We start from the raw sequence: 25,497 nt of genomic DNA, 5'->3' as shown, positions 1-25,497 counted from the left end.
CAGTTTTTTCAATATATATATAATATTTATAATATATAATAGACTAAACACAGCAGTCTGATGTTTATTTCACTTTCGTTAAGTTTCCATCATGTTTCAGTGGTGATGATGAGGAGGATGAGCCTTCCTCCTCCTGTCATGGCGGCTGCTGCTCGGATTTAAAGCGACAGGCTCACCCTTCCCGCTCTGCCTCCCGCAGCGCTGCGCCTGTCTCTTTAAGGCCTGACGCCGCTTCCTTCAGCGCCCTGCCGCAGACTCGCCATCAGCCTCGCCTCTCTCTGACAAACAGAACCTGACTGGACCGGGACCGGGCCGGATCGGATCGGACCGAAGCGCCATGACGGAAACCAGCAAGACGCACGTGATCCTGCTGTCCTGCGGCAGCTTCAACCCGATCACCAAGGGACACATCCACATGTTCGGTGAGCATCTGGGGAGGCGCGGTGGGGGACGGGGTCCGGGCCCAGGCCGGACCCCCTGTGGTACCGGTCCGACACCTCTGGGCCCGGTCCAGCCCTGAAAATAACGGAGAATCTGCGCTGGTTCGGCTGGTGCTGTCCAGCACGGTGGTGCTGAAATGACGTCACCCAACCCAGAACCAGCTGCTGATACATTCAGCGGTACCGGTTCCGACAGGAAAACAAGTACGGGTCAGATCCGCGGCGCAGAAAGGAGCGCTGCGGGTTCTGCGGGTCCAGACGCGTTACACAACAAACAACCGAACCGGAAGTTCGGGAGAACAAACGGGCCCAACAGAACCAGAACCGGTTCTTGGTGTTTGGGTCGAAATGAAAACGTTTAAATAAATATAATCTTAAATAAAAAAAATATCAGAATTAATTTATTGATTATCAGCTGGAAAATATTGATCTGAAATCATCTGGAGGATTTTACATAAATAATTACATTTATGCAAATTAGCGTCATTATTATTATTTCATGGTGACGTTTTAAACTCAGAAACATTAATACTATCAGATTAATACAGAAATTTAAAGATGATTTGAATGTTTTCTGCTTTTCTCCACTGAAAACATGATGAGACAGAAACAACCTCAGCTAATCGACACACATATGAGCTCATGTATCATTTTACCCATATTTTCCAAATCTAAGTTCATAATTTGCATCCTGGTTGGATTTGATCAGACCAGGTGTTTACAGCGAAAGGGGGCGTGGCCTGAAGCTCCTCCTCCATCCAGGTGAGTTTAATTATCAGGCAGCTTCAGTTTCTGATTGGGTCAAAACAGAGATTTACCTCAACTGGAGGAGCAGAACTGGTGGGCTGGGAATTCAGGTCCAGAACCAGTAAAAGATCCAAATGAGATCAAATGAAACATGAACAGGAAGCCGTTCTCCTCGACCTCTGACCTTCTGGGTTCTTCTCCAACTAAACGCCTTTTAAACATCAGAAAACAAGAAGATTTAAATCTGATTCACACCAAATCTGACAGATTCTTGATGTTTGTTCAGTTTAAACCCAAAAAGTTTCAGTAAAATATCCTGATATCATTTATTACTGTTATAAAATCTGTTTTTAAATGAGATCCTGATCTTAATGAAACAAACTGAATAAATAAAGATCAATAAAAATGAGGTTTAAACCTGAAGCTGTGATCTGATGGTGTTTAATCCAGGATTTAAATAGGACAGATATGAACAGGCAGCATCTGGAGCTGAATCCGGTTCTGATGTCTGCAGATGTTCAACCAGATGTTTAAACGTTGTTCCCTTTAAAAGCCTTTTTGGTGAAACATGAGTAAATCTTTGTGTTTATTTAAACTCCAGGTTTGGTTCAGATCCTTGTTTCTGTTTGTTCCTCCAGAAAAAGCCAGAGAGTTTCTGCACAAAACGGGACGATTCATCGTGATCGGAGGAATCATCTCACCGGTTCACGACTCCTACGGAAAACCTGTAAGACAATCAGATTATAATCTAATCCGTGTTGCTGTAGTTCACGAGGTGTCCTGGTGGTGGCAGTGTTTCCTCAGTGAAGCAGCAGAATAATGGAGCTGCAGCTGGAACATCTGATTTGTTTTCTAATCAAATAAATAACCAGAAATCTGAAGTGTTTTAATGTTTTATTTTTCAGAACAATATTTACTGAAACCACAGAAAGTTTTTTTCTGTCTTTTCAGCTTCATCATTATTTTCTACAACAGCCACAAACCTGCAGCGTTTTGTTCATGTAGAAAATATTTATATCATGTTTCATTAGGGCTGCACAGTGGCGCAGTTGGTAGAGCTGTTGCCTTGCAGCAAGAAGGTTCTGGGTTCGATTCCCGGTCTTTCTGCATGGAGTCTCCATGTTCTCCCTGTGCATGGTGGGTTTTCTCCAGGTRCTCCGGTTTCCTCCCACAGTCCAAAAACATGACTGTCAGGTTAACTGGCCTCTCCAGATTGCCCCTAGGTGTGAGTGTGTGTGTGTATGTGTGTGAGTGTGTGTGTGTATGTGTGTGTGTGTGTGTCCTGTGTGTCTCTGTGTTGCCCTGCGACAGACTGGCGACCCGTCCAGGGTGACCCGCCTTTCGCCCGGAACGTTGGCTGGAGAGGAACCAGCAACCCTCCCAACCCCACTGAGGGACAAGGGTGTCAAGAAAATGGATGGATGTTTCATTAGGAACATTTCAGATAAACAGTTGCTGCGTTTCCCCCGGGGTCAGAGGTCATCAGTTCTAGACGAATCCTCTAGTTTTTCCTCTCATGCTTGGATTGCTGTGCAGCACAGGTGTTAAACTCCAGTCCTCTGCTGTCCTGCAGGTTTTAGATGAGCCTCAGGTGGAAAACACTTCATCTGGTGTGGATCAGGTCTCCAGAGCCTTAATGACCTGATTATTCTGATCAGGTGCAGCGGAGGCCTGGAGTCTGACTCCCTGCTGTGAGGCCTGGAGTCTGACTCCCTGCTGTGAGGCCTGGATTATAATCTGTTGGATTAAGAAACTGATTGAACGGCTGTTTAACTTTAGCATCAAACTTTAATGAGCTGATTTGAATCCGGATTGATTTGATTTTAATTTGAGGTTTTATGTAAAAACTGAGTGACATCAGGCTGTGAATCCGGACTCTCCTGTTTACGGATCAGAACTTTGTCATGTTTTATTAAATCATCTGCAGGTTTCAGATGTTTGATTCTCTGTGAAGGAGAAAAACATTCAAGGTGATAATTACAGTCAGAACCAGGATGTGGATCGGCCCGCTCCGACCCGATCTTTATCCAGGACTGTTTCAGTTGCTGCAGAACCGGGTTCCTCTCTGAACAGAACCTGGTTCCTCTCTGATCAGAACCGGGTTCCTCTCTGATCAGAACCGGGTTCCTCTCTGATCAGAACCGGGTTCTGCCGGGTGGTTCTGTTTGTTTCCCTCCATCCTCTCTGATCAGAACCGGGTTCCTCTCCAATCAGAACCCAGTTCCCCCAGCCGGATCAGAACCGGGTNCGGGTGGTTCTGTTTGTTTCCCTCCATCCTCTCTGATCAGAACCGGGTTCCTCTCCAATCAGAACCCAGTTCCCCCAGCCGGATCAGAACCGGGTTCTGTCGGGTGGTTCTGTTTGTTTCCCTCCATCCTCTCTGATCAGAACCGGGTTCCTCTCCAATCAGAACCGGGTTCTGCCGGGTGGTTCCGTTTGTTTCCCTCCATCCTCTCTGAACAAAACCTGGTTCCTCTCTGATCAGAACCGGGTTCTGCCGGGCGGTTCTGCCGCCTCTGGGCTCCTCGGTGTGTCTGCAGCTGCAGCTCTGCAGGTTTCATGAAATCTCGTCCTACTTTCTTTCTGCCTCCACAGAAACATGAATTATTGATGCAGCAGAAAAACACTTTCTGCTCTTTTCTTCTCTTTCTGCTGAACGATGAGCAGATCGATCATTAATTATTGATCCATGTCAGCTTTCACCTTATTAACTCCATGTTTGATCAGTTCCGTATCAGAAGATGAAAAATCTACAGGAAGCTCCAGGTTTAAAGCAGAGAAATGTTCTGGTTCTGACCAGGTCCAGATGAAAACCGCCTGGTTCTGGCTGCAGGTTTTCCTCCTGATGTTGGTTCTGTGTGTCTGCAGGGTTTGGTGTCGAGCCGCCATCGCCTCACCATGTGCCAGCTGGCCGTCCAGAACTCGGACTGGATCAGGTGAAACCATCACTTCATGTCTGTTTCTGTTCTAACTGAAGAAGAAGAAGTGAAAGTTTGTTCCTCTGACGGCTCTGGGTGCTGCTGCTCCTGCAGGGTGGACCCCTGGGAGTGTTACCAGGACACCTGGCAGACCACCTGCAGCGTGTTGGAGCACCACCGCGACCTCATGAAGGTCAGTCCGTCACTCCCAGCACACAAACTGGTTACAGGATGTTTACTGGTCACATCGAGAAACTTTTCATTTTACAACAAAACCAAACTGGCTGGTAAATTTATGTCGACTTTGAGTCAGAATTTCATTAACTGAATGAAGCTAAAGGAGGATTTTTATCTGTTTAASTGATTAATAATTATGGCTGATGAATGAATGAGGGGCCACATGAGGTCAAGGGTCAACAAAACTTCACCCTTAAATAGATTAAAAACTGTAAAAACTAACAGCAAAGAGACACTGAGGATTTGGTCTCATGTCTGTCCTGTCGTCTCGTTGCTTTTGTCAGCTGCTGGTTTCTGAGCTCCTAGTTTTCTGCTTGTATTCTGACATTTTTCATTAAAACATCATCATTCATTCACCACCAACCATCCATCATGTCTTCATCACCACCAGTTACTGCACATTGTGACATTTTACAGGTTGCAACAAAATCACACAAACTACCAAAAGAGACCAGAAACCTGAAGAAAACTGGTGGAAAAGAAGTAAAAATAACAAAATAAGCTTCTAAATACTGGAAATAGAACGTCAACCTGCTAGAAAAATGAATCCTAAAAAAATATATAAACAGAAAAAAAAACTGCTGAGCAAAAACACAAAGAAAATGAAAAACAGCTGTGAAGAAAAAACAAAGAGAAAATTATAAAGAAAAAAACATGAAAAGAGTCTAAGTAAAGAAAGAGAAAAATGATGAAACTCAAAATAAAACCAAACAATAGTTGGATAAAACTAGCAGAACAGAAACCACTGGTTTTATCTGACCATGTCCAGTTAAAACCAGTGAGACCAGTTTAAACCTGGGACTGGTTTCATCCACCAGTAGATTCCACCTGTCGTTGGTTAGAACAGCATCTTACTGAGATTTATAGACATTTTAAACATAGAGTTTCATCTGATCCATGTCAGATAGATCAGATGAAACTCCATCTGAGCAGAGGCAGGGAGCCCAGTGTGGCCTAGTTCAAACCTGTAAAGCGTCTCTGCCCCTCAGAGAGTCACCGGCTGCATCCTGTCCAACGTCAACACGCCCTCCACCACCCCTGTGATTGGTCAGCCACAGAACCAGACTCCGCCCATCTACCAGGACCACAACAACATGAACCACAAACCCACAGCCAGTGAGTCCAACACCAGTGGTCAGCCGGGGTCAGGCTGCAGGAACGGAGCAGCAGGATGTTACAGCTGTTATACTGGGCATAGAGGAGCATAGCATAGCATAGCATAGCATAGCATAGCATCCTAGCATAGCATAGAGTAGAATAAACTAGAATAGAAATGTCTCTAGTTATTAATGAATTACTTGCTAGAACATTAAACTCTGACAGTTGAGCCTGATGTTGTCAGTGTTGCTGCTGGTTAACTTTATATCATAATAAATATATCATCATTATGAAACTGTTGGCCTCTTGGTTCTGATGTGAACCTTTTGTTTCTGTCTAGTCAAAGTTTGGGGGAAGATCAGTGAGAGTCTGGGTAAAATCTGCTGCGTCCGACCCAACATGGAGCGCTTCACGTTTGTTGGTGAGAAAATCTGATTTTATTTCATGTTTTGCTGAAGAAAATTTAATATTTTCATCCACCAGGGAAACTGAATTAATTCAATCATGATGTGAAAACATGAATGTTGGATCAACCCAGGTGGTTAAAGCAGAAACAGGTGAACTCAGTCAGAGCCACGGTCCGGCTGGTCGGGTTTGTTGCCTGTTAGATAAAAATGCATAAAACTGATTTTTATCAGAGACTTGGTGCTAAACTGACTTTATTCTGTCTGACTAATTAAATGCAGCGGTTAGTTTTCAGTGAGCAGGAGAGTTTCTGGAGTTGAAAGGTCAGAGTGAAATCTGTGTTTGTGCTTCAGATGAAAACGCCAACCTGGGGACGGCGGTGAGGTACGAGGAGATCGGTGAGTTTCCTCCAGACCCGAGCGGATCCCCTGGTTTCCTTCCTGTCTGAACTCCTCTGGTCTTGTTGGGATCCAGTAAACATGATGCTTACGGCGCTGAGCCAGTAGACGCCATGTTTACTGAGGACGTGTCTGTCTGTCTCTCTCCCTGCCTGTCCGTCCTCTGTAGAGTTGCGCATCTTGCTCCTGTGTGGCAGTGATCTCCTGGAGTCCTTCTGCATCCCTGGCCTCTGGAAGGACAGTGATGTAAGCACTATGTAGCCCCGCCCACATGCATAAGCCCCGCCCACCGACATGTAGCCCCGCCTAACTACATGTAGCCCCTCCCCTCAGTTAGCTGAGACCCAATAGAAACAAAAACTCTTAGTTTAATCTGACATTCGGGGAAGAAGAAGAAGATTAAATTTGTTTCCATCCATGTTTTTATGGTTATGATAAAAACTCCAGATGGAAACTCTGGAATGATCCTTTAAATGAACCGTTTGTAGATCTGAGCTCAGGACAGATCCAGCATGTTTCTCTAAATATCTGCATTGCTAGAAATGGCACCCCCTGCTGTTTGAAGTGGGTAATTACCTGTATATCCACTTGTTTGTCTATAATATCTGGTAACAGGTTTGAATTTGATGGTTTTGTCTGTTACTGTTGGTTATTTGGAGATGAAACCAGGACTAGTCAGCTGGTTTTCTGAAAGGACTGACTCCACCCTGAGGTTAAGATGAGTCCGGCCCGGCTGGACCTGGTCCAGGTCTGGACCTGAACCTGGTTCTGTCAGAGGTTCTGGACCCTGAAGGTCGTCTCTCTGCTCTCAGATGGAGGTGATTGTTGGTGATTTTGGCATCGTGGTCGTTCCTCGTGACGGCGTCGACACAGAGAGGATCATGAACCACTCCTCCGTCCTCCGCAAGTACAAGGTGGGTTTCTGCAGTACGGAGCAGCAAGAGGGACAAAATACTGAGTGGTGAGAACGAGGCTGGTATTGAACCGTGGTGTGTTTCCTCTGGTCGCGCTTCTCCGTCCGTTTCTGGACACTTTGTCCTCGTCTCGGAGTTTTGTCTCTTTTCTGCTTTGACATAAAGTCCAGTGAAAGTCTGCTGACATCTAAGATCTTCTGTGTTTCAGGACAACATCGTCGTGGTGAAGGACGCGACCCACCACCCCATGTCCATCGTCAGCTCCACCAAGAGCAGGTTGGTGACCGAACCGATGGCCGTATTGATCTCCTGATACGATCACTTTGACTTTCTGTGAAACGCGTTCAGGTTTTCCATCGAATGTTCGTCTCTGAAACGTCGATTTACGATCCAAAAAAGTCCAAACAAAGTTTCTCTATCACTAATAGACTTCAAATAAAAACTGAACTACTCTGCAAAACAGGATGGTTGATATGAAACGTTTAAATCTCTTCAGAGAAGTTTAAAGAAAAATGCTAAAGACTCAAAAGGAGAAGTGAAGGTAACGGTTCATGTTTGTGGTCAGCGGTTCTGTATGAGGCGTTACCTGGACCAGAGCGGATTCCTGCAGTAGGTTTAGGGTTATGTTGGTTCTGCCCCCTAACTGCTATATTTACCCCCCAGACTGGCCCTGCAGCACGGAGACGGACACGTCGTCGACTACCTGAGTCAGCCTGTCATCGACTACATCCTGCAGAGCCAGCTGTACATAAACGCCTCGGGATAGAGACCCGCCTGCATGAGACCTGGACCGTCAACATGGAGGACGAGGTGGGGGGGGGGTCCTAACGCTACCATCTATGTAAACACATCCCCCCCTGAGCCCCTGCAGAAAACTGAAACCTGTCTGTCTACTGTGTCAACATTTACTCTACTTTGAGCTCCAACAGGAGCTTTAGTTCCTCCGTCTGTGTCATGTGACTTTACCACGAGGGGAGGGAGGGCAATGGGGCATATGGGGGGGTTAGGGGGGGTTAAGTTATGTTTAAAAGTTAGAGATGCATGGCAGACTTCTGGGCATGCTCAGTGTGACTCCCCGTCTGCATCAGGGTCTCTGGTTTCATGCATCAGGTCTGCAGAAAACAAATCTTTAATTTCTTCTGATTGACTGAATTTAGTCTGAAATCTGCAGAAAAACCTCAAATTAATCTCATGATGGCGAATCCGTCCAATCCAGTTGGAGCCAATTCAGAAAATACTTCATTAGGATTTCCTCAAGTCCAAAAGCCAGAAACATGCAGGTGAAACCACCAGAACCAGAACCTGTTGGTTCCTCTGAACCCTCCAACCTGCTGAAACCAGAGATCAGTCTGTCAGAGGTCAGAGGTCACATCAGAGGCTGATTTACTGAGAAGTCAACCCGTAGATATATAAACTCTGTAAGCTATCGCTACATGTTGTTAGCATGGCAGCCATATTGGATCTGAGGGTCGGATGAGGCGTATTTCTGACTTCTGAGGCTGTTAAACTGATTTTTCCAACTTTAAGATAAGAAATCCCATAATCCTAATCCAGACAGAAAGCTTCATCGTCCATATTAAAACGGCTAATCCAGAAATCGGATGCCAGATATAAACTGCATGACGGATGAAGTTCATGAACTCTGACCTCCCTTAGGACAGTCCACCCTGTGGCTCCGGTAATCTGAAGTGGCCGGAGTCTAATCCGTAATCTCCTCTCCGACAGAAGCAGCAGAACATTTAGTGAATTTATTGATTCTAAACAGTTTTAGCTGCAGCAACGCGTCGCTTCCTCACCAGGTTATTTTAGGGAATCAACAGTAAATTAATCAGAATAATTATAAAACATGAGCCGTTTCCACTGGGCTGTAAATAAAGAAGGTTCTGATCAGAACATGATGAGGTTCTGGAGGAAGACCCGGAAGTTCCTGCAGAACCTTCAGCCACAGAACTGTGAATGTGTTGACCAGCAGGGGGAGCTGCTGAGCCGGGAGGCTTTATGAGGAGGATGATGATGATGATGATGATGATGATGATGATGATGATGATGATGGTGGTGGTGATGATGATGATGATGAGGATGATGATGATGGTGGTGATGATGATGATGGTGGTGATGATGATGGTGGTGGTGATGATAATATGATGATGGCGGTGATGATGATGATGATGATGATGATGATGATGATGATGATGATGATGATGATGATGATGATGATGATGATGATGATGATGATGATGATGATGAAGAAGCTCCTTCTGTACGTTTTCAGGACGTTTTCTCTCGGTTTGCTCCTGTTCTCCGTCTGCATGCTTCTTTCTGACCGTTTGTTTTTTGGCATGAATGTTTCTCCCTCCTTAGATTATTATGGTCTGTTGTGATCGTGTTTGGGAAATAAAATAGTTATGATAAATATAGATATAAAGAAATCGTAGCTTCAGGTCATCCTCTCCAACGTCGCCCATTTTTTAGTCACTGTAAATGTACCGATGTGTGTGTGTGTGTGTGTGTGTGTGTGTGTGTGTGTGTGTGTGTGAGGTTCAGGGTGTGTGTGTGAGGTTCAGGGTGTGTGTGAGTGTGTGTGTGTGAGGTTCAGGGTGTGTGTGTGAGGTTCAGGGTGTGAGTGTGTTCATGTGTAGCTATCCAACAGGGGATAGCTACCTTTTGTAGGTCCCCTCTTGGTAAGGACCCTGTTTTAGGGTCAGGGGTCACAGTTAGGACTAAGGTGTGAATTGACTTTTGGTTAGGGTTAGGAATGTGATGGTTAGGATTAGGAAAAGGGTCAGGGGTTAAGCTGTAGAAATGAATGGAAGTCAATGGAATGTCCCCTGTTGGATAGCTGCGTAGGGTGTGTGTGTGTGTGTGTGTGTCTGTGTGTGTGTTACTGTGTGTGTGTTACTGTGTGTGTGTTACTGTGTGTGGGTGACTGTGTGTGTGTGTGTGTGTGTGTGTGTGTGTGTGTGTGTGTGTGTGTGTGTGTGTGGGTGTTTCCAGGCCTTCACGTCGATCCGCTTCGCCTGGTTTCTGTTTCTGTTGGAACTCGATGTGATTATTGATCGAGTCTTTGTGGATCAGGATGTAAATTTAGTCAAAATGTTTCAGGACGTTTGGAATCAGAAAATGCACTAAAACATTTTTATCTTCATTTGAGCTTTAATAACTGAGTCTAATTCAACTGTGTTACATTTACACCCTCTGCTGGCAAAATAAAGTATTTCTTCTAAGAGCTTTTATTGGATTTATTTAAAGTTTACATGAAAATGTCTGAATGAACTTTATGAATCCAAAAATTAGTTTTATTGTTTAAGTTTCTGCTGTTTAAAGCCTTTATGTTCTTTAAACTATTTTTTACCACAACTGGAATAAATTACTGGCCGTAAAACTTACTTTACTTTAATCCCTTAAAATTAAAACTGTAGTAGGTTCCAGATAAAAATATGAGCTTTTATGCAAAATATTGTTTCAAAGGAGCAAAAATAAATCAACAGGATTTTTAATTTAGAAAAGTTCAACGTGATGAAAATCGTTTCTCTCAGAACCGAAACTCAGAAACATAAAAACACGATTAAACAAAGATTTGAAGTTGATTTTATTAGAAATCAATAAGGAAGATTAATATTTCTGTCGTTCCAACATGTTTTGTAACAAAACTAATAAACATTTTTTATATCAGCAAAAAAATATGAATCTGTACAAGTATAAATACAGAAAAGATAAAGAAATGTATCCGACACTGATCATCAGGGAGCAACAATAATCTGTTAATAATCTATAAATTCATGGAAACGTTTCCACAACCTGCAGAAAGTGGAGAAATTAAAATGTTTTCTCTCCTTATTCACATAAATACTGAAACAAAAAGGTTTAATAAACAACCTGACCACTAAGAAACGCCATGACAACCACCGTTTCCATGGTTACACGCCATGACAACCACCATTTCCATGGTTACACGCCATGACAACCACCGTTTCCATGGTTACACATGACTGGCTGGACGAATTCAATTTAAAACTTTAAAGTTTGAAACTGTGGATTGTTAAATAATGCAGAATTTATGTAAAAGTTAATATAATAAACTTACAAACATCCGATTGTAAAATAATAAAATATATAAACGACGTCAGCCGGTTCTCCAGGGGTTTTTATTTATTTTGTAGAAAAATAATCTGAACACTAAAATGAGCAGAGTGGACCGACCGAGCCGGACCAGAACCGGTTCCAGAGCCGGACCAGAACCGGTTCCTCAGGAGGGTTTGATATGAACACCAGCAGATGGAAACTCCCAGGAGGAGGAAAGCCGTTCCCGTTTCTGGAGCGTCTGAAGCGTGCGACCTGTGACCCCCGACCTGTGACCCCAGACCCCGACCTGTGACCCCTGACCCCCAGCCCCTGCTGCCCTGCGGCTCAGGGCTCCTCGATGGGTGGCGTGTTGTAGCAGCCAGCAGGGATGCTGTCCCGGATGTCCTCCAGGTTGGCGATGTCCCTCAGGATGCTGTCGATGTCGGCGTTGATGGCGGTGAGGCGGCGCCGATGCGCCTCCTCCTCGTCCTCCATGTCGTTCAGCCGCGGCCGCAGGCGGACCAGAACCTCCGCCTCGGCCCGGCCCAGAGCCTCCTCCAGCCTCCGCAGCTGCTCCTCGTCCACAACGTCTCCGGAGTCTGAGGGAGGCAGGAGGGATAGGGTCAGCATGAAGGAACGACATAGACCGGGTTCTACTGGTTCTACTGGGTTCTACTGGGTTCTAATGGGTTCTACTGGGTCCTACTGGGTTCTACTGGGCTCTAACAGGTTCTACTGGGCTCTACTGGACCCAGTAGAACTGGTAACTGGGTTCGGTAGAACTGGGTTGTACTAGGTCCTGCAGCTCATCAGAACCGGACCGGACAGGAAGCAGAACCTACTCAGGTTGGCCAGCATGTTGCTGACGGATCTCAGCGTTTCCTGAACGGCGTCTTTGCACTGCTTGGCGTTGGCGAGCGCCGCGGTGGCTCCAGCAGCCGCCTGCAATGAAAACACCTGTTACTCCGTCGGCTCCGCCCTCGGCTCCGCCTCCTGATCGCTCCTGGTCGCCATGGTTACCTCCTGGGCTCCAGCAGCCAGGTCCTCCGCCTCCGTCAGCCCGTCCCTCAGAGCCTCGGCCGTCTGCTCCGCTCCGGCCTTCAGCTTCTTGGCCTCCTGGTTCAGTTTGTCGGCTTCGCTCACCAAACCGCCAGCGTCCAGCAGCGACCCGGCCGTGTTCTGACGGACAGAACCAGAACTTCACGTTACAGAAACCCAGAGGAGAAAATGTCTCCCAGGAAAACCAAACTCCTGAGACTCCCTGCAGACGTCGTGGTGAAGGTCAGGCTAACAGACGAGAGTTTAGAGCCAAACTGAGATCAGAAAGATCCGTTTGATAAAGACCAAACATCCTGGGAGGTAAATATTGATAATCTGCTTCCTGTAAAGTTTGATCCGATTTGAGTTGAGCCGTTTGGGCCGACCTGCTGAAACGGACCGAGCTTCAAGTTGGGTCATCATGAACGTTTTGGTTCCCAAAAACAAAGAACTTCTATAGTTTTATATATAAAATCTGTAAAATGTTCCAGTGTCATATCAGGCCTGTGTGAGGCAGAGTCACTGGAACAAACCAACAACCAAAACCAGGTTGACCTTTGACCTTCCTGATGCCGGGGTCGCTGGGTCAGAGGTTTAAAAATCCAACAAATATCAACTTTTCTTTCAAAGATGTGTAAAAGTTTTCATTGTCACTAACAGTAAATAGTTTGTTTTTTTGAAGCTCAAATATTCTGGATATTTTGTATTTTTAAATAAACTGAAGAATCATATATTTAGAACTACTCAGTATTTATATATGTATATTTATGTATTCAGTATTTATGTAGAAAATTATATGTTGTATTTTATTCTTCATTTTGTTTTTACATTTTGCATATTAATATATTTTATGTATTTCTGTTGATTTGCTGATGTTACAATTAAATTTCCAAACTGAGGACAATAAAGGATATTTTTACTCTATATAACAAAAACACAGTTTATGGTCACATGGCCTAGTCCAAGTAAATCTTCAAATTTCATATGAAGATTTTAATTGACTGAGAGGAAATAGTAGGAGACAGGAGTTATGATGGGAGAAACATTAGCATAGCTTTAGCCTAGCATAGCTTTAACCTAGCATAGCTTTAGGGTAGCATAGTTTTAGCTTCGAATAGCTTTAGCCTAGCATAGCCTTAGCCTAGCATAGCTTTAGCTTAGAATGGCTATAGCCTCGTAGCTTTAGCTGTTCTCAGGTTATTTTTATGGTCAACAGTCACAACATTTGATTTGCTGTCAGAAAATAAAAACTAAAAACCAGCCAGAGAAAAGCAGTTAGGCTGTGAATCCTGAACCAAACTGCAGCTGCTCCTCGGCCTGCAGGGGGCGCTCTACCTCAGTTCATGCTAGGTATTGCGTAGCTTTAGTTTGTCCTCCATTAAAGTCTAACTGCTGTTTTTACCTGGAGGTTTTTAGCCAGGCCGTCCAGCGCGTTGATGTTTCCCATCGCCTCGTCGTGATCTTTGGACGCCGCGTCCAGAACCGACTGGGCCCAGCTGTTTTTACCCACAGCCTCCTGGATGGTGCTGTCGATGTTCGGAAGACGCTTGATGGCTTCATCGGCTTCAGCTTTGCTGTCGCTGATCTGCTGGTCGAAACCTGGAGGCGCAAACAGACGAGTGAGGAAAAGACGAGATCTACTGGGGAGGAGAACCAGCGGGGCCTGGTTCTGACTGGTTCTGACTGGTTCTGACTGGTTCAAACAGGCTGCCTGGTTCTGACTGGTTTTAACTGGTTCTGACTGGTTTTAACAGGCTGCCTAGTTCTGACTGGTTCAAACTGGTTCTAACTGGTTCTGACTGGTTCAAACTGGTTCAAACTGGTTCTGACTGGTTCTAACTGGTTCTGACTGGTTTTAACAGGCTGCCTGGTTCTGACTGGTTCAAACTGGTTCTGGCTGGTTTTAACAGGCTGCCTAGTTCTGACTGGTTCAAACTGGTTCTAACTGGTTCTAACTGGTTCTGACTGGTTTTAACAGGCTGCCTTGTTCTGACTGGTTCTGACGTTTTGAAAGGCTGACTGGTTCTGCCTAGTTCTGACTGGTTCTGACTGGTTCTGCCTGGTTCTGACAGGTTCTGACTGGTTCTGACTGGTTCTGGCTGGTTCTGACTGGTTCTGACAGGTAGTAAATAAGCTCCCTGGTACCAGATGAAGCCCGGTTCTGGTGAGCTCCACCACCAGAACCGGACATGGGTTAGGGTTAACAGGTCCCATGGCGCCACCTGCTGGCGGGGCGGGTCCGTACCTCTCAGGGTGCTCAGGGTGTCGTCCAGGTCGTTGTTGGGGCCGACGCTCCGCAGAGCCTTGTTGGTTTCAGCCTCAGCGGTTCTGACCCGGTCCAGCAGCTTGTTGAACTCCTGCAGACAAACGTCCAGCCAATCAGAGGAGCAGCTTCTGCTTCCTGACTGACTTCCTGTCATCGCGACTGAAATATTGAGCTCACTCTGCTGGCTTCTGATTGGTCGGTACCTGCTGGGCGGTTTGTCCCTGATCCAACAGGTCTTCGGCGTCGGTCCGGTCGTCCTCCACAGCGCCCAGCAGATCGTCCACGGCGGACATGTTCTTCTGCGCTGCCACCTTCAGGGCGTCCAGCCTGGTTGCCATGGCATCCACAGCATCCTGAGCATCATCACACACCTCTGGCTCAGAGACCTTCAGTAGCCACTGATGCTAATGCTGATTCTAGTGCTAATGCTAATGCTAGTGCTAATGCTAGTGCTAGTGCAGCAGCTCCTACCTTCATCGACGACGGGAGGTTCTTCTCCAGCCTGGAAATGTCTTTCAGCATGCCGTCGGCCATCTTGCTCTCCTGTTTGGCGTCGTCACTCAGACTTCCTGCTCGCTTCTCCAAGCTCTTCACATCTGCTGAGGTTTTATCGTATCTGGATGCAAACAGGAGAAAAATCACACGTTTTTTTATCCAGATCCTTCAAAAACAGCCAGAAACTGATTCTACTGCAGATCTCCTGTTTTTCTAACCTGAGCAGAAAGTTCAGCTTCAACCAAATGTTTCATGTTCAGTAAGAGCAGCTGACTATAAAACCTAACATAAAGATGAACGTGGAGTTTATGAGTAAACCAATGAAAATAAAACTATAAGGGCCCAGGATGGATCCCTGAGGGGCAGCAGATCACTGCTCCAGATTATCATCTGTTAGATCATAAACATCTTTACTGCAGCAGATGAGAAATGGCTGCAGGACATTTTGGACAGTTTCCTGTTTTCTTTTTGGCTCTAAACCTCATGAGGTCCAGGATGAGGTCAGAGAGGGCGAAGGTCAGAGGTGACCCACAGTGGGGATCTGAGGATCCACTCACAGATCCTGCAGATCTCCAATCAGCTCCTTGACTTTGTTCTCCTTGTTCATCAGAGTCCGGATCAGATTCAGACTCTGCTTGGAGTCGCTCAGAGCCTCGTTGGCCGTCTGCTCCACGGAGTCGGCCGCCATCTTGTGTCTGGGAGGAGAAACAGTGATGATGATGATGAAGGAGAAGCAGATTCATCAGATTATTAACGGATTCAGATCTTACCCATCAGCCAGTCCCGTCGCCTGCTGCACCAGCGAGGACAGCGAGCCTGAAGGCAGCGGATCATCGCGGACAGGAAGCTCCTAAACAGGAAACAAAGCAAACCGTCTGGAAACAGGAAACAGGAAACGTTCTGCAGCTTCACATCAACGACGTTAAAATCCGATCAGGAGAAACTCTGGAGGTCGTCACGCTCCTGGGCAGCAGCTCTTACCACGGACTGGATTCTGGTTTTTGCCTCGTCCAGAAGTTTCTTCATGGCTCCGATCAGCGTCTCGACCTCCTGCACTTTGGACTTGAAGGTCTGCTGCTGCTCTCTGACGCGTTTGACCGTCTGTGAGATGTTCTGGACCTGCTGCTCTTCGGTCAGCTGACGGCTGCTGATGGTCGACAGGCGAGTCTGCAGCATCTTCTCCTGATCTGTTGGAGTCAGGCGTCAGGAAAAGGTTTCATTTCACCAACAACTAAATGAACTTATTCAGCTGCAGTACCTGGAATCTCCACCAGAGGCCAGTAAAACCAAAACAGCTGATTAAGGTCCAGTTTGGAAATATGAACCAGTTATGATGTTTTATTACATTTTTTATGAATTTGGTGCGTTTAGGAAAAAACTAACTTTTACATTTTGTTCAAGAAAAAAAAGATTTAGAAAGAAAAATAAAAATGTTGTTGAATCAAATAGACCAAATTTAAGGTTTAGTGATTATTTTAAAATGATCACTAAAGCAGGAGTCTGATGTGAATGTTTCAAACATGAGGAAACGTGTCGTCTCTGACCCGTCAGCTGCTCGGCGTCCTGCTGCAGGTTCTTCATCAGACTCTCCATCGCTCTCAGAGCCGCCTCCATCTCGGCCCGGTTGGTCGGAACCCGACCCGGTTCAGAGAACAGGAGCTCCAGCTCCTTCAGTTTGCTGGAGTAAAGATCCATCTGAAGCACAGAAACAGACGAGAGAACGAATCCAACCTGCAGCTGAAACTCTGGAGCATTTAGGAGACATTTGAAAATGACCCAAATATTTGATCAATTTGACTTTCAATGCAGAAGAAAATACATTTTAAAATGAAATCTGTGTTACACTAACTAACTAGAGCTGCATCAGACTCTACAACAGTTTGTTGTTTTCAGGTAAGAAGCCATAAAATATCAGGAAAAACAAAAAACAGCTGATTTCTGTCTGATCTGAAGCAGCAGGATTTTCATCATTACAACCAATAAATTATTATTTATCATAACTACTTTCATGTTTCAGGTTTAGACTGAAATAAATGCAAAGTTTTAACTGAAATATGGTTTTTCAGAAACATTTTCTTCCAGAATCATTAGAACATTAAATGTGACTCAGTTAATCCAAGCTTTAGTCTGTGGTTCAGTTTGAAACCTGCATTAGTTTATAATCCTTATGCAGCTAAAATCTCTTCTTTAACTGAAGCAAACAAGCTGCAGCTCCATCCAGCAGGGGGCGCTGCAGTAACACGCCTACCTTCTTCCTGACGGGGGTGAAGCAGGTGGGGCAGTCGGGCCGGTCACACCTCGGACCCTGGAAGCCCGGTCGGCAGCGGCAGCGGCCGGCCGCGTCGCACCGGTCGTCCTCTGAGCCCAGGATGTTGCAGCTGCAGGCTGTAAACATTTCTCAGGTCAGATCCTGACAGGTTTCATCCTGCAGCTGAAGCTGGACTCTGGACTCACGTTTGCAGGCGGTGCCGGACGGGTTGCGGTAGAACCGGGGCAGGCAGCTCTCACAGAACCGACCCGTCGTGTTGTCCAAACACCTCAGGCATTCTCCGCTGGAGCGGTCGCAGCTTCCCGCCGTGTTGGCGTCGATGTGGCCGTTGCAGCTGCAGGGTCTGCAGGGTCGCTGCGCGCCTCGCAGGCCTGCCGGGTCGCCATAGAAACCCTCCCGACAGGTGTCGCAGTAAAACCCTGAGGAGACGCCAAACATTTACAACCTGCCACGCTGAGCAGGTGCCGGTTCCCTCGGTGTTCGGGTTCATTCTGGACTCACCGATGGTTCCCGGCGGACAGCGGAGGCACTGAGGCTCCAGCGCTCCGGCCTGCAGCGAGCAGGACGTCCTGTCCGGACAGGGGCAGCGCTCGCAGCTGCCCTGCTGGTCTCTGTAGAAACCCTCAGAGCAGCTCCGCTCGCCGGGCGTCTCGTCGGCGGAGTAGCAGTCTCCGGTCTGGGGGTCGCAGCTGCCGCCCCTGCAGCTGCACGACTCGCAGGCGCTGAAGGCCCCGGCTGACGGCGTCCGGCGCCGGAACCCGGGCGAGCAGCGCTCACAGAAGTCGCCCTCGTATCCTGGTGGACATGTGCAGGTCTGGACCCAGCCGGCCGCGGCGCCGTCCCCACGCCGAGCCGAAACCAGGTTCACGTTGTCAAGGTAACCGCGTCCTGAAGGAAAGGACCAATCAGTGAGCAAACAGAAGAAACTGATTTTCATGTGCTTTAAAGTCTCATTGGCTTCTTCTGCTACTTTAAATAGGCCATTTCTGATGTTGATTAAAGGAACAGATGGTCTTTGACAGTCTCACATTTTCTACAGTGAAACTGGGTCAAATTGTAACTTTGGACAAGAGAGACATAAATAAACAGTCATCAGCGTATAGAGTGATTCTAACTTTTCTCTCATGTTCATTTAAACAGACAAACATCAAGAAATGAAGGTGAAAACGGATCAATGGGCTTTATAAGATTCAAATATCAGCAGGATGAGTTTATGTCCTGTTTTAAAGTTTAACTACCTTAACTAGTTAATGTGACCATCTGGATAGTAAAACATCTGAGCACAGAAGGACTTTAAAGCCCAGAACCAGAGTGGAGAACCGTCTCACCATCCTCTCCGAACGTAGCCCGGATCTTTATGGCCGTCAGGTTCTGGAGGAGCTTCTGGAACTGGAATGAGGAAAGTTGAGGTTTCCACCTGCTGCTGCTTTTCTCATCCAGCCTGTTAGAAAACAGAAAACCTGAGGAAACATTTCCGAGTGCAGACTGTTCAGACTGGAGAAACACCAGGTCAGGTCTTCACGTCTTCATTCGGATGTTGGACAGTTTAAGTCTGAAGTTTCTTCCATGCGAGTTTCATGGATGAAGCCGATGCTAGTAAAGCTAAAATAAACAGCAGGAGTTTCTGCAGGTTTCCACACGTTGGACCGTCAGGAATGTTTCACTCCTCTGGATGTTGGAGGCATCAGGAAGCTAATGAGGCGTCAAACACCTGAGGGATCAGAGTGATGTCATTTCCTGACCTGAAGGTGTAGCTGATCTTCTTCCCACAGGGGACGACGGCCCTCAGGTCCCCCAGCGCCGCTGCCACTCTCAGGCCGCCGCCCTCCAGGACGACGTCGCTGGTGGACGGGTGGCGAACGCCGCGGTCCAAACGCAGCGAGAAGGACAGGTTCTGGCCGTAGCTCAGCAGCTTGTTCCCCAGGTAAACGTCTGCAGGACGGGAAACCCAGGTCAGAGGAGACGGGAGGACGGGAGGAGACGGGGAGGCGGAGCTTGTCTCACCTGGTGCGTACAGGTAAGTGGGCAGGCTTTGTTTGGAGATGACCTCCAGGTCCTGGTGTTTGGGCGACCAGCGGAACAGAACGTCCTGAGGAGTCGTGCGCTGGACCGTCGCCGCCGTCCAGCCGTCTGGACCTGAAACCCGGCAGGTTGGGTTAGCTGGAACAGAACCACCTGGTGACCCAGAACCAGGTTCTGCTCCTGTTACCTGAGCTGAAGGTGGAGGAAACGTTGTGGACGGAGAAACCGGGCCGAGCAGAACATCGCTCACTGTGTCCGTAACAGAAACACGGCGGAGCCAAACTCCCAGAATCCTCTCTTTCCTGGCGCCTGGAAAACAGCCAGCAGGAAGTTTGAGGTGAAACTTCTGGAGAAAAACTGCGACTGGAACGATGAATGTTGGTCAACATGAAACATAAACCTGCAAAACGTCTGAAATCGATTCAAACATTTACTGAAATGATCCTTTAGTTCTGGATGGACATCAGATAAACGACTTTTACTTTTTCTTTCTTTAACCTGTTGCATGTTTTTGTTTTACTGTTTAGAATTCAGTTCATCTATTTATTATAAGAATCCAAAATCTTCTAATTATACATCAGAAGATTTACAACAGAAGGAAAAACATTAATGAGTTTCTTTAAGCTTCTGTTTCTGATGCTTTTGGTTTTTCTTTTATTACGTCTTTGTATTTTTAGCATTAAAACGATTTAAAGTTCTGTGAGCAGCTGAATCTGATCTGAAACATAAAAAGTATTTTAGTTGTTTTTATTCTGATCAAAGTAAAAATATGAGAAACGTAAAGAAAATCTGAAGATGATTAAAATGAAAACAGCTGCTGTCTGATGACGTCACCTGCTCCTGCAGCCGTCCGCTCCCACCGGGCCGTCGGGGCAAAGGTCACATTTGTCTCCAGAGACGCCGTCCTTGCAGCTGCAGCGCCCCCTGCTGTCACACGTGTTGCCAACAGAACCTGTAGACGGAAAACCCGGTCAGACTTTTCCTGACTGGATGACGTCACACGGACAGGCGCGTCCTCACCTGCGGGGTTGCAGCTGCAGGGCGTGCAGCTCAGCCGCGCCCCCTGCTGGTAGAATCCGTCCTTGCAGCGCTCGCAGTGCCGACCCTCCGTGTTTCCCTGACAGTCCAGGCAGCGCAGGCCAGAGGCGTCCCGCTGGCAGAGCCGCGCCCGGCCGCCGCACTCACAGCGGGGGTCCGCTGCAGGACGAGACAAGGGGGCGGGGCTTCGTGAGACATCAGAGAAACTGATCCTGAGGTTCTTCAGAGGCGATTTACATTTAAACATTTCAGAAATATTTTCACTTCCAGGCCATGAATTGATGTCATCGAACTTTTTCTTCTACAGGAAGTTTGACTTGAGTTGCTGTTTTTCCCACAGATGTTTGTCTCCTAAACGCATCACTGTGTGCAGCTTCAGGTAAAGTTTGACTTATTTGGATCAAACTCACCTGATGCTTCATCTGTTTCAGTTTCTGCTTCTCTAATCGCTGAAGAATTTTAGGACTTCAGCTTCGTTTTGTTACCCAAAATCAGACAAATGTTTAGTTTTTATGCTTTATTTCTGTCTTTTTCTCCATCAGACTGAGTTTTAAACGTGTAAATTAGTTTCTTCTTGAGCTGCAGCTTCACACTGACGGCTGCATTTCTCTGCTTGTTACCCTGAACTGGAAACCAGTGACACCATCATGGATGCTGAAGATCTGAGCTGGAAACACCAAACTGGATCTGGATCCCAGCAGCTCACTGGGCTGAACCTGAACCAGAACAAGAACTGGAACCTGCACCTGAACCAGAACATGAACCAGAACCAGAACCTGAACCTGAACCAGAACATGAACCAGAACCTGAACCAGAACCTGCACCTGCATCTGAACCTGAACCAGAACCAGAACCTGCACCTGAACCAGAACCTGAACCTGAACCTGCACCTGAACCTGAACCAGAACCAGAACCTGAACCTTAACCTGAACCTGAACCTGAACCAGAACCTGGACCTGAACCAGAACCAGAACCTGAACCTGAACCAGAACCAGAACCAGAACCAGAACCTGAACCTGAACCAGAACCRGAACCTGAACCTGAACCTGAACCTGGACCTGAACCAAAACCAGAACCTGAACCAGAACATGAACCAGAACCTGAACCTGAACCAGAACATGAACCGGAACCAGAACCAGAACCTGCACCTGAACCAGAACCTGCACCTGGACCAGAACCTGAACCTGAACCTAAACCTAAACCTAAACCTGCACCTGCACCTGCACCTGTACCTGAACCTGAACCTGAACCAGAACCAGAACCAGAACCTGGACCTGAACCTGAACCTGAACCTGAACCAGCACCTGAACCAGAAACAGAACCTGAACCAGAACCTGGACCTGCACCTGAACCAGAAAGAACCAGAACCTGAACCTTTCTAACGTCTGATCTGGGGAAACGCCTCAGGGTCTAGTGACGACCTGCAGATCTCGTCACATTAGCAGCGTTTGGTGATGAACCGGAGCCGACGGAGGATCCGACCTGCTGAGACGTTTTCACGTTTCCGTCTGAAACGTTTTTATGTTTCGCCTGAAACGTTTTTACGGCATGAAAGAAACAAAACTGGAAATTATGATCAGAAAATAAATGATATTTCAGATTACGGCCAGTTTGATGTTTCATCAGAGATGATTGATGGAGGATCTTCAGCTGTAATATGTTCTAATCTGAACAATAAATATGGAACTTTTGATGAAAATGTTCTGATAAATCAGGATCATAAACCAGCAGGTTGACCTTTGACCTGTTTGCTTCATGCTTCTCTTTAATGAGATAAAGTTATGTTTTATTTCACCATCAGAATCGACTAAAACCTGAACAATGACATGAATCTTTATCAATAAAACCCATTTGATGTTGAATAGGAACCAGAGGAGGTAGAACTGGACTTTTAATCTGGAATCCTGGGAACTTTTTACCCAAACGCTCAAATTCTGGGTTCAAATTTAGAAAACAAAGTTTGATTCATGTTGCTGCTTCAGTCTGATGGATGAATGAGGTTCTGACTCAGAGGTCAGAGGTCAAGGTCCGTCTGTCTGAGGTCCGTCTGTGACTCAGCCGACCGAACGGATCAGAACCGACAGCAGAACCGGTCCAGAGGAGACGAGCTGACAGATTCTGATTCCAGGGAAACCGAGCCGGGACAGAACCTGGAGGACGGCAACGGGGCAACAGAGCAACAGGCAACGTGGCAACAGAGCAACGGGACAACAGAGCAACGGGCAACAAGGCAACGAAGCAATTGGGCAACATGGCAACTTGCAATGGCGCAAAAGGCAACGGAGCAATTGGGCAACGTGGCAACGGGCAACATGGCAACGGGGCAATTGGGCAAAGGAGCAACGCGGCGATGCAGCAACCATTACTGCAGCAACATTTATTGGTTTTCATTCTTTCTCACATATTTTCTGTATTTTCTGTTTTTTTTCTGTTTTGACTTTTTCAGTTTAACTAGATTTTAATCATTATAAAGACTTTATAATTATTCAAACCAAAATATCTTTTCATTAAAGAGAAAAGTCATAAAACAGTAAAACCTCAGGATGTTTTTCTCCAGAGGAAATGAAGGGATGAAGGATTTACTCCTTATTCATGAGTTATTAATAAGTTATTCATGACTTATTCATGAGTTATAATCTGTAATTAACTGTCAGAGAAAGAGTTTAAACGTTTCCATAGAAACAAACTTTTAGATTCTGTCAGGGTATGAATACTTTTGGACCCAGCTGTTCTCTGCAGATTTACTGGACCAGAACCAGCTGGTACATCTGGACTCTGGTTCCACCAGCTGAAGCTCTGCAGGTTGTTCTTGTTAAACCCGGTGGTGTTGGACCGGGTCGGAGCAGCAGAACCTCAGAACCACCAGCAGAACCTCAGAGCAGCAGAACCTCAGCAGAACCTCAGAACCAACAGCAGGACCTCAGTAGAACCTCAGAACCAGCAGCAGAACCTCAGAACCAGCAGCAGAACCAGCAGCAGAACCAGCAGCAGAACCAGCAGCAGAACCAGCAGATCTCCTCTGAGGTTCTGTTTGTTTCTCAGTCGTGTGCCGACGGATCCTTCTGGATTTTTCTCTGCTGCGTCTCCAAACTCCGTGTCCTGAGGCGAAGGCGGGGCAGACGGGCCCCACCTGGTTCTGTTTACCCCCTCAGTTTGCCCCCCTGCCCCCCGCTGGGCGTCTCCCTCCTGCGGTGAACTGAGGACACGATCTGCTGGTTTTACCTCGGCTTCTTCATTTCTTCCTTTTCAGGAGAATAAACATCTGCTTGTTGTTCTGAAGGAAGGCGGTTCTGTTCAGCTGGTTCTGTTCAGCTGGTTCTGTTCAGCTGGTTCTGTTCAGCTGGTTCTGTTCTGGTTCTGAGTCAGCCGGTCTGGACCTGCTTCACGTCCGAACAGGAAGTTTTACAGAAACATTCAAACATCAGGCAGAACATTCTGACCGTCCGGACCTCTGGGTTCTGATCTGAAGCAGAAACAGAGAAGAATCCAACCAAAGATCCAGCAGTTCGTTTGGTAAAACAGAAAAATCCCCAGATTAAAAACCGAAACGCAGATAAAAGATGAAAAGCAGGAAGTAAAATAAACGTCTTCAGTTCATTTTCAGTGTTTTTGTCACTTGAGATGAGAAGAAACGATGAAAGAGAGACAAACATTCATCCCTGGGATTGGATCCCAGACTGGAGGGAAACCTGGTTCCGTCCAGCTGGACCAGTAGAGCCGACCCAGTCCAGACTAGGAAACATTTCTGCTGAACATGGAGGTCAAACTGCAGCTCAGGAACCGGACCGGGCCGCCAGGCAGGTGGTCATAATGTTACGCCTGACTGGTAGATCACAGATCCAGAGTGGAACCGGACCTGGTTCTGAACCCAGAAGAAGGTCCAAACATCAGAACCGGGTCCTGGCACAAATCACCTTCCAGGATCAGAACTCATCTGGATCAATGAATCCATCCGATCGGTTCTGGTCCAGAACCAAAACCTAAAACCCAACAGAACCAGACTGAACAGAACCCAGCAGCTGAACAGAACCTCCACCAAACCCCTTCAGCCTCGTCTGGATCCAGATTCTGGTTCTGGTTCCCAGCTCACTGAGAGGAAACGATGAGAATCAAAACGGTTCTGATGGTCCAGGGAAAATGAGGCATCAGAACCAAATCTGAGCGGCAGAACAAGTCCAGGTACTCACAGTAGGAGGTCTGGACCGAGCCCAGAGCAGCCAGAACCACGCAGAGTAAAACCCAGCAGCTCTGCATGTCGGTGGATCCAGCAGAAAGTTCTGGTTCTGGGCGAGCGAGAGCCGTGTTTTAACCGCTCTGCTGTCCTGCAGCAGGTCTGAGCACGCTGCACATTCTGCCGCCGCCGCCGCCGCTGACTCACCTGTGATTCAGAGAGAGGCAGAGGAAATGACGGGGAGGGGGGAGACAGAGAGAGAGACAGACAGGGGACAGAGAGAGAGAGACAGACAGACAGGGGACAGAGACGCCTCACAGAGCTGGACAATAGCGTCTCTGTCAGACAGATGAAGGTCCAGATGTTTGCTGTAAACATGCAGCAGCTGAGCTCTGCAGAAAGGTCAGAACCAGCAGGGAGGCTCCAGCCAAAATGGAAATAATCTGATTATTTAATCCCTAATCTGTCCGTTTCTCCACATCCTGCAGGATCATCAAAGGTAGAAATAAATGTCTGCAAGAAAGAAAACAAAAACAGGAAAATCAGGACAAACTGACATAAAATGTCAACCATAGGAAGTAAAAGGAAACAAACAAAAGAGTGCCGGAATTTTCAATAAAACATTTAAAATCAAACATTTTCAATAAAAAATTTTCAATAAAAAATTTTCTATAAAAAATTCTGGTTCTGACTCGGTTCTGACTCGGTTCTGACCAGGTTCTGACTCGGTTCTGACCAATTCAGTGTCTGTTCTGACTGTATTTTCCCAGCTGAGTTTAAAAACAATCTGAACATGTTTGATTTGGTCTAAGCTGTAATTTTTCCTCCCTGCAGCTTCAAATGTTTCCATGAGTTAAACTGTGACCTGAGGGAACGACACACCCTGAACCACACACACACACACACACACACACACACACACACACACACACACACACACACACACACACACACACACACACACACACACACACACCCT

General features: G+C 46.7%; 2 protein-coding genes across 3 annotated transcripts; one reads left to right on the top strand and one right to left on the bottom strand.

Annotated features, from left to right (window-relative positions):
* The first annotated feature begins 207 nt into the window (after positions 1-207).
* On the top strand, positions 208-8,327 carry nmnat2 (nicotinamide nucleotide adenylyltransferase 2). Its single transcript, XM_008434676.2, has 11 exons — positions 208-422; positions 1,826-1,914; positions 4,056-4,123; positions 4,220-4,298; positions 5,332-5,458; positions 5,781-5,861; positions 6,199-6,243; positions 6,413-6,489; positions 7,056-7,157; positions 7,366-7,433; positions 7,821-8,327. The coding sequence occupies exons 1-11, from the start codon at positions 338-340 to the stop codon at positions 7,921-7,923; spliced, it is 924 nt and encodes a 307-aa protein (XP_008432898.1). The 5' UTR covers positions 208-337; the 3' UTR covers positions 7,924-8,327.
* Positions 8,328-10,722: 2,395 nt separating this feature from the next.
* On the bottom strand, positions 10,723-25,161 carry lamc2 (laminin, gamma 2). 2 transcript variants are annotated; one of them, XM_008434674.2, is made up of 21 exons: positions 24,535-25,161; positions 20,330-20,506; positions 20,144-20,261; positions 19,497-19,618; positions 19,292-19,423; positions 19,030-19,219; positions 18,616-18,728; positions 17,789-18,175; positions 17,473-17,706; positions 17,267-17,403; positions 16,563-16,713; positions 16,000-16,205; positions 15,789-15,868; positions 15,576-15,713; positions 14,995-15,139; positions 14,727-14,876; positions 14,503-14,614; positions 13,660-13,856; positions 12,240-12,398; positions 12,062-12,161; positions 10,723-11,818 (listed from the first exon to the last, which is right to left on the bottom strand). In XM_008434674.2, exons 1-21 carry the CDS (start codon positions 24,599-24,601, stop codon positions 11,565-11,567), a joined length of 3,369 nt encoding a protein of 1,122 aa, XP_008432896.1. In that variant the 5' UTR covers positions 24,602-25,161; the 3' UTR covers positions 10,723-11,564. The 2 variants fall into 2 exon arrangements, with proteins under 2 accessions (XP_008432896.1, XP_008432897.1); XM_008434675.2 differs by lacking the exons at positions 20,330-20,506; positions 24,535-25,161 and having other exon boundaries at positions 18,616-18,676; positions 20,144-20,236.
* Positions 25,162-25,497: the final 336 nt, after the last annotated feature.

The sequence above is a fragment of the Poecilia reticulata genome, linkage group LG17, assembly GCF_000633615.1.
Source record: "Poecilia reticulata strain Guanapo linkage group LG17, Guppy_female_1.0+MT, whole genome shotgun sequence".
Taxonomy (NCBI): Eukaryota; Metazoa; Chordata; class Actinopteri; order Cyprinodontiformes; family Poeciliidae; genus Poecilia; species Poecilia reticulata.
Note: the sequence above shows the minus strand (reverse complement) of the source record. Positions and strands in the feature narration are given on the sequence as shown.

Bases quoted from the DNA above. Each gene is read 5' to 3' on its own strand.
- nmnat2 (XM_008434676.2), top strand. From the start codon at position 338: ATGACGGAAACCAGCAAGACGCACGTGATCCTGCTGTCCTGCGGCAGC. The intron at 1,915-4,055 runs GTAAGACAATCA...GTGTGTCTGCAG, and splicing joins ACGACTCCTACGGAAAACCT to GGTTTGGTGTCGAGCCGCCA. The intron at 6,490-7,055 runs GTAAGCACTATG...CTCTGCTCTCAG, and splicing joins GCCTCTGGAAGGACAGTGAT to ATGGAGGTGATTGTTGGTGA.
- lamc2 (XM_008434674.2), bottom strand. From the start codon at position 24,601: ATGCAGAGCTGCTGGGTTTTACTCTGCGTGGTTCTGGCTGCTCTGGGC. The intron at 16,714-17,266 runs GTAGGCGTGTTA...TCTGTGCTTCAG, and splicing joins TCACCCCCGTCAGGAAGAAG to ATGGATCTTTACTCCAGCAA. The intron at 12,399-13,659 runs GTAAAAACAGCA...TCTGTCCGTCAG, and splicing joins GCCTGGCTAAAAACCTCCAG to AACACGGCCGGGTCGCTGCT.